At 37.1% G+C, this 8,848-nt stretch overlaps 1 protein-coding gene across 2 annotated transcripts in view; it reads right to left on the minus strand.

Annotated features, from left to right (window-relative positions):
- ASMTL (acetylserotonin O-methyltransferase like) overlaps window positions 1-8,233 on the minus strand; it is a 28,163-nt gene extending 19,930 nt beyond the window's left edge. For both annotated transcript variants that reach the window (XM_087726878.1, XM_014065076.2), the window contains exons 1-3: window positions 8,043-8,233; window positions 3,420-3,551; window positions 489-536 (exon numbers count right to left, since the gene is read on the minus strand). In XM_087726878.1, coding sequence (XP_087583004.1) covers window positions 489-536; window positions 3,420-3,551; window positions 8,043-8,135 — 273 coding nt within the window. In that variant the 5' untranslated portion in view covers window positions 8,136-8,233. The remainder of the gene's footprint in view (window positions 1-488; window positions 537-3,419; window positions 3,552-8,042) is intronic.
- Between the last annotated feature and the right edge of the window lie 615 nt (window positions 8,234-8,848).

The following is an 8,848-nucleotide window of genomic DNA, read 5'->3' on the forward strand; positions in this document are numbered from 1 at the left end:
TTCAAACGAGGTGGATAAGAACACAACAAATCTTCAAACAGTTCCGTTCAATTTTCCAGATTTTTCAACACAGTTTCCAAATTCATTCTCAAAGTTTCAACCGAAACAAATTTAACATTTAATAGCTCATTCAATTCAGTTTTTTATGGGCTTTAAAATGAGGTGTCGCGGAAGTTGTAAACTGCTGTCGATCTTGCTGTGACCCCCTAGGAAAAGGTTATGCCCCGCCCTGGAAAATCTGGAAAATCGAACGGAACTGTTTGAAGATTTGTTGTGTTCTTATCCACCTCGTTTGAATGCTGTTCGAAGGGCTAATGGTGGTCATACTGACTATTAAATCGTGTCAATAAACTCAGTTTTTGATGGGCTTTCGAATGGTGTATGAATTATTTGTGTTGTTATTACAAGTGTTGCTGTGACCCCCTAGGAAAAGGTTATGCCCCGCCCTGTACTACTAACCTAAAAGTTGTCAACATACATATACTCACCACTATAGTGTCTGCTCCAATAACAATATCTGGTGTTTGAAGATGTTTCTGAAAGAAAAGATAAATAAAACATAAAAAGTCTGTGTATTTTATTAAATTTTCTCCAACATACCAATGCTGCTATAAACTTGAATGTTAACAGATAACAAATTAAGGAGAAAAAGCAACCCTAATTCAATAAAAACAATCTTGATTTCATCCAATGATTAACAGAAGATCAAATGTGAGAGGGTGGATACTTGTAAGCTGGCCAGGCATTCAATTGGTGTTTGCTGGATGGTGGAAAGCAGGGGGAGAAAATGAACTAGCTGATTTTCTCTATTTTAGAATTCTGGGTGGCATATATTTTATTCTGAAGTCCTTTCAGAAGAAATATGGGCATACAGAAATCTTTGTCTCACACTATTACAATTGAAGGTATCCACTGAAACACTAGATGGAGAGATACATGTAGTGAAAGAGGTAAAGGTTCCCCTCGCACCTATGTGCTAGTCGTTCCCAACTCTAGGGGGCGGTGCTCACCTCCATTTCAAAGCCAAAGAGCTGCACTGTCCAAAGATGTCTCCGTGGTCATGTGGCCGGCATGACTAAACTCCACGGAATGCTGTTACCTTCCCACCAAAGGTGGTTCCTATTTTTCTACTTGCATTTTTTATGTGCTTTCAAATTGCTAGCTGGCAGAAGCTGGGGCAAGTAACGGGAGCTCACTCCATTACACAGCGCTAGGGATTCGAAATGCCGAACTGCTGACCTTTCTTATCAACAAGCTCAGCGTCTTAGGCACTGAGCCACCACATCCCTCAGTGAATAAGGAGAACGTCCTTATTATGCAATTTTCTGCCATCTGATATAGTGGTGACTACTGTTTGAACTATTTAAAAGAGTATTACATTAATTCATGAATGATAGGTCTAAGACTAAACATTAATCCAGAAACAAAGATAAAGTAGGCTTTAATCCTCTTATCATAATTCAGACATTTCTGAATTAATCTGGTGAGCCACTCCATGACAATGAACATTGGGTATTGAATGTTGGTTTGGCCTCATCCTGGCTCAATATCTTAAACTCTTCCATGTATTTGAGCTCATTTTTTTCTGCTCCAAGTTGAATGTTTTATCCACAGGTTCTATGTTTTACGTTTAACAGGCTGCCAAATATACATTTTGCACTAATGACAAATAGTGATGGTGAAGAATAGCCTCCTTGGCTATTCAATTTTCCTATGGGACATGTTAAGTCAGGGGTATTAAACTCAAGCTTCATGGGCCGGATTCAACCCATGGGGTGCTTAGATCTGGCCATGGGGCTGGCCTGTAAACAGCAAAGGACCAGCCCGCAGTGCCTTTGCCAGCAGAAACAGAGCTCGGGGGGACCCCACATGCCCCCCTCCACCCCATGATGGCCTCCTGCAGCCCTCTGCAGTGAAAATAGAGCTCAGGAAGCCACACTCTCTGGCAGAGGGCTATCAAAACAAACTAAAAAAACCAAAAGAGAAATGCAAGAAGGGGCAGGAAAGGAGAAAGACAAAGAGGAAAAAAAAAAGAAAGATGGGAAGAAAGAAGGAAAAATAAGGAAAGAGAAGGAAGGAAATAATGAGAGTGAGGGAGAGTCTGATGGAAGTCCTGCCTTAGCACTTGGCCACCACAGGTGTCACCAACATGTGTTCTGTGTCACGCCCACCATGTCCACCCACACAAACACCCCAGCCCTCTGAGGTCAGTTACAACCCTGATGTGGTCCTCAATAAAATTGAGTTTGACACTCCTGTGTTAAGTGGATGATAAACCCATTATTCCACCCATCCTTATATCAACCATTTGCTTTCTACTAAAGGGGGTAGCATTTTTCCTGTTTCCTGAGGAATATAAGAATGAATATATCCCTTACTGGGATTAGAACCTGTGCTGTATTGCATCTTAGGCAGATGTGTTAACCACTAAGCCACAAGGTTCTTCTTCTTATCAGCTGAGCCAGGGAAATAGGTATGTATTTAGAGTCACAACCCCTGGTATGCCCAAATATGGGAGGAAGTTTACTGCTTCCATTCTCTGTCTATCAGCTCGTCACAAGAGACCATCCAGACAGAAACCCTATATTTACCTAATCCCAGTAAGGGTATGGCTAGCTGATGAGAGCTAAATAGCTTGAAATAGATCTATACTAGTCTCCCTTTATTTATTTATCAGCACAAATACAACACAAATGTAACAAAGGCAACAGTAAAAATATTGGGTTTCTGTCTGGATGGTCTCTTGTGACGAGCCAATAGACAGAGAATGGAAGCAGTAAACTTCCTCCCATATTTGGGCATACCAGGGCTTGTGACTCTAAATACATATATACATATATACATATATACATATATACATATATACATATATACATATATACATATATACATATATACATATATACATATATACATATATACATATATACATATATACATATATACATATATACTTAAAGTTAAAGTAAGGATATGGCTAGCTGATGAGAGCTAAATAGCTTGAAATAGATCTATACTAGTCTTCCTTTATTTATTTATCAGCACAAATAAAAACACATATATACATATATACATATATACATATATACATATATACATATATACATATATACATATATACATATATACATATATACATATATACATATATACATATATACATATATACATATATACATATATACATATATACATATATACATATATACATATATACATATATACATATATACATATATACATATATACATATATACATATATACATATATACATATATACATATATACATATATACATATATACATATATACATATATACATATACATACATACATACATACATACATATATTAATGCAAGAAGCAAACCAGACCTATCAATAAAATAAAAATAGCCTTAATATGGAAATAGGCTCACCACATGCATTCTATTTGCCACTTCAAGTGCCTTCTGTTTTGCAGTTTCTACAGCATATTGATGTGGGGCTGAAAAAGTTGACTTCTCAAGTGTTTCTTTGAACCATGATGGAACAACTTCAAACCGGAGACCCTGTTAAACAGAAAGAATACATGAATCAGGGAGTGGGGGGGGGGAAATCATGCAAGATTTATATTTTATAGGCTGCAATCACCAAGACCTTGGTGATTAAAGACTACTTAACACTATCTTCTTTAGAACTGCAGACTACAATCTGGGATATCTAGCATCACAGATGCAACAGGAGAATATAGTACACTAACTTTTCCTAATTTCTACTCTATTGGCAGAGCTTAATATTATCTCACAGAAAGTAAGGGCTGCCTAAATTGAAAAAACTGAGTGAGGTACAGCAGTTAACAAAATGCTTCCGTGGGCCTTCAAAAACAAAATGATATTATGATAAAGCCACCTTGCTAAACCTGAATCATTTCTTAATCATGCTTAAAGACATTATTAATAAAGCAAAAGTTTAAGGTTTTAGAAGGAAACCATTTCACTAATTCCTACAAATTACATATAGAAGATATTGGGGAAATAAGCAACTGACTAGCTAGAAACCTGAACTATTAGTTAGTTGCTTGCCTCCTTTGAATTTAGATGCCCTTCAGTTACAAACACGATAATTCTTATCCACCTTATGAATTCACAATGACAATTTCTTAACTACTTGTGAACACAGCAAACTGAATGAAATATAAGCAGCAAAGGTAGCTGTGTGGTGTTTTCTTTAAGGAGAAAATAGAATATACAACACTAATATGATTATTAGGCTACAATTCTTCATCAGTAAGGTAACTAAAGTAAAGAGAGTGGGAAGAAAAGATGGACTGTGTCTAAACGATGTAATCTTTATAAATTCATTTTATTAAGATGGACACTATCTAAACCATGTAATCTTTATAAATTAATTTTATATAAAGGAGAGCTATGTTACCTTTCAGTGGCAAAAAAACCTGAAGAATCTGATAACACCTTCTTCAGCTGACAAATTGTATTACAATATATAAGCTGTGGCTCACAAAAGCTTATGCATTTTAATAAATTTGTTAATCAGAGTAAGTGTTACTACTAGACTTCTTAAAATAGAATGGAACAATACATCGCCAGCTTTCACATTAAGGTTTTTCACTTGCTGAGATTACTTCAGCTTGGACCTAGGCTTCTCCCAAGAGCTATGGAGAAAATCCCACAATATTTTATCCTCAGTTTCTAAAATTATAATTAAAAAGAAAACAGCAAAAGGGTGATTAGAACATTCATTTTGGAGCATTACAAATAGACTAAATGTCAGGTGGATTTGAAGTAAGATTTTGAAATTAATTACAAGAAATCTTCCTGTGGGAAAATACACATTTTGAATTCTTTAAAAAACCATCATAGGATGGGGCTTTGAAGGCTGGTTCCTAGGAGGAGTTGGGGAATTAAAATTATAATTAAAGGAGAAGAATACTTAAATTTGACTTACTAATACAGAATGGATCAAAATACTTTAGAAACAGAGATTTTGAAGGGTATTTGTGGCAATGGACATGGGATACACAAATAACAAGCAAAAACAGCAATCTGGACGAATCTTTTCTATATTTTATTTACAAAAGAGAGTTAAACTTTTGAAGGATTTTGTGAAAAGAGACAAAGAAAAATATGAAGCCAAGTTCTAAGATCATATTTGAATAATTAAAGATCAAGTAAAAACAAGGAATATAATTTGCCTTATTTGACTAAGGTTAAAATAGATATGTGGTAATGTGCCTTAATGAACTTTTAAAAATATTTTTCCACTGATTTTTAAGCACTTATGTATTTTTATAATGTACATTTTTTTTAATTTTGTTCCTTTTATTGTTTGCTTTTTCTATTTGAAAAGCAATTTTTAAATGTTTTTAATTGCTATTTTAACAGCAATAAAGCTTTATTTTAAAAGATGAGATATGGAAAAAAGATGTTATTGTATTTTAAGACAAGTAGTAAGTTACTAAATTTATTTATACTTGTTATGAAATTCATTTCCTTATATACTTTTATTTTTGTCTACTATATTCTGTGTCATTTTTTCTACTTTTTTCTACAATTTCTGAATATTTTTCTTTTAGCTTAATTTTGTTTTTTTACTGCTTATTAAAAAACGTCAATGCAACTATTACAAAAAAATGGAAACCAGAGCCTGTGAATATATATTCTAAGTCTGCACAATGTTCTTTCTGTCCATCTTAATAAGTTTAAGAAACTGCTGACTTGAATTTCACGACAGATGGAATTTTACATAACAGCTTCTTCCCTGTTCAATCTATGTTTAAATTTAGCTCAATGAAAATATTTACATTATCTTTTAAATCTTTTATTTGTAAACCATCAGGTGTCACCTGGACGGTTAGATAAATATTAATAAATATTAATTCAAAAGCCCATTTGTTGTAATTTTTAAGGTCTTTGTGCTACTATAATAGTTAGCAGTCATTTCTAATCAATCTGTTTGTGCTTTTTTTGTGCTGAAGCAATGGCTGTAGTACATAACATGAGGATTTTATGTACCTAAACATCCATAACAGTTAATTACTGTGATAGTTTATGTCCAATACTACTAAACGTTTTAGGGCAGAACATAGCTAGTGGGTCTGTTTGACTCTAAATTTACTATACATATCTGAATTTTATTGTTGATTAGCCAGTATGCCTTATCAGAATACAGATAAAAAGTAAAGGTTCCCCTCGTACATATGTGCTAGTCATTCCCAACTCTAGGGGGGTGGTGCTCATCTCCATTTCAAAGCCGAAGAGCCAGCGCTGTCCAAAGACATCTCCGTGGTCATGTGGCTGGCATGACTAAACGCCAAAGGCGCACGGAACACTGCTACCTTCCCACCAAATGTGGTTCCTATTTTTCTACTTGCATTTTTACATGCTTTCAAACTGCTGTTCCAGAAGCTGGAACAATTAATGGGAGCTCACTCCGTTACATGGTGCTAGGGATTCGAACCGCTGAACTGCCGACCTTTTGATCGACAAGCTCAGCGTCTTAGGCACTGAGCCACCGCGCCCCTCTAGAATACAGACTACAAAACAGAATACAAAAACACAGAACGTTAATAACTATTATGCATGACTAGTTTCAGAATCTGTTTCCTCATGTCTAGCAGTAGCAACGTAGATGCCATTGTGACATATATCTTTTTCTTGAATCACTTTTTAAAAATATTATCAATAAGCTGATTTGATGGGGTATATTTCTTTATACATGTCACAAAGGAGCAGGTAGTCCTCAGTTTACAACATTTGTTTAATTACAGATCAAAGTTGCACTGAAAAAAGTGACTTATGACCATTTTCACACTTATGACCGTTGCAGTATCCCCCTGGTCACGTGATCGAAGTTCAGATGCACAGCAACTGATTCATATTTATGACAGTTGTGCTGTCCCGAGGTTACATGATCACCTTCTGCAACCTTCTGACAAACAAAGTCAATGGGAAAAACAGATTCACTTAACCACATTACTAACTTAACTGTAATGATTCACTTAAGAAGTGTGGCATGAAAGGTCGTAATTTGCGGCAAAACTCACTTAACAAATGTCTTACTTAGCAGCAGAAATTTTGGGCTTAATTAGGCTCATTAGTCAAGGACTACCTGTATTGCAAATCAAGCATTAAGGCATTACAACATGCACATTCTCGAAATGAGATAAAAAAATTATCTATTGCAGTGTCCCATTTCCAAATCTTTTTGGGAATCCTACAACCAGAGATAAATTTAATACAGTACACTTCTGATTACTGCATGCCAAAGAGGAGGGTCCCTCAGATCTCAGAGGCCCCTTCCTTATGGAAACAGCAGGTGGGAGCATTATTCTGCATTAATTTTTTATATCCCGTTATATTGATGTCTACAGCTACATCTGATGAATTCCATACGATGTCTATGCGCATGCTCTTCATTTCACAGCTGTGCTCTCCATGGATACAATTACTTAGACTAAAGTGTTCCTTATTCATGATCTTCCAATAAAATTTATACTGGGGGTGGGGAGCATGCACAAAATCTCTACGGCTCTATGACAAGCATTCTCAACTTTTCGCACCGGTTTAGTATTGCAATTGCAAGTTCATAAGCCCCATCCCATACTTCAGCCCAGGATATCACTACAGGCCAAATATAATGTAGTCCAGCTCTACAAAATTGTCAAGTGTCCTTTCAACTAAGGACACTTGGGTGGCAATCTTTGGATTCTTTTTGAGGATAGGCGCGTAGGTTTGCTTGGGCAAGGATTTCAGGCACATTTTCCGCAGCATTTCTCAACTAATGTCGTTCTTCCTCGGGACGAAAAACGTGACCGACGGAGCCGAGAAAGGGAAAAGCTCTTCCACCACCTTCACTACAGAGGGCAGAGGTGGGGAACTATGGCCCCTTTATGTAATTGCTAAAATTCCAGCAGCTCAGCCTAGATCTGATTTGCTTTTTGTTCTATTTTTTAAAATCTCTATTTTTTAGGAAATGCAAGGAATTTTTCGGAGACCACCAACCCGGCGCAGGACGGTTTAAACGAGTCAAGCGTAACTCACCGCGTTATTTAGGATCTCCTGCCTGCGCGGAGAGCCGCTTGCTAGCACCACCTTTTTGTCGGCCAGCTTTTTAAGGACCGCGTTAAGCACCATGGCTGCAGCCGTCGTGAAGGCGACTTTGCATAAAACCCAGCAGGGAGGAAAAACCCAATAACGCCAAGACCGTCCGCGGACAACCGACTCTAGGCCCTGGGAGGTGGGGACGGAGTCCAAAGAAGACGTGGCTCCTCCCTCCCGCCTCTGCGCTCCGATTCGCCAACGTGAGCAACCCTGCCAAGCAGGGCTGGCGGAGCTGCGGCTCTTGTGGATGTTGAACTGGACCACGTTATATTCGGCCTCTGATGATGTAGTGGGCTGAAGTATGGGGTGTTGTTGGCGGCTTACAAAGGTGCAGGGTTACAAAACGAAACCTCTTAGCTGTCTCATTAGAAGGCTCAAGCTACTATTTAACCTGGCTTCAAAATCCCGGTGGTCCCTACATGATCTATAACTGGGGAGTGGACATCTGGATTTCTACAGCAGAGATCTGAAGCCTCATAACAGACTTATGTTCTGGGCTTCTTGACCCATAAACTATCCAAATAGGTGCATTTTTAGCTAAGCTAAAAAATAATAACCATTGTTCTCTAAGATTAGCACTTGCAGTGCTTGTAACCAGCCTAGCTTGGTATGTTGTTTAGACATACTAATACTAATCTTGGCCTCTTGAACCATATTTGCTTATTTTGGCATAGCATGGATTAACATGGCATTTTGGAGGTTTAACCACAGTTCATGGTGTAGAATGTATGACTAGCCATATTGCA

Source organism: Thamnophis sirtalis, unplaced genomic scaffold (genome assembly GCF_051295495.1).
Source record: "Thamnophis sirtalis isolate CommonGarterSnake01/CBP01778 unplaced genomic scaffold, rThaSir2_p1.2 scaffold_12, whole genome shotgun sequence".
Lineage (NCBI taxonomy): Eukaryota > Metazoa > Chordata > Lepidosauria > Squamata > Natricidae > Thamnophis > Thamnophis sirtalis.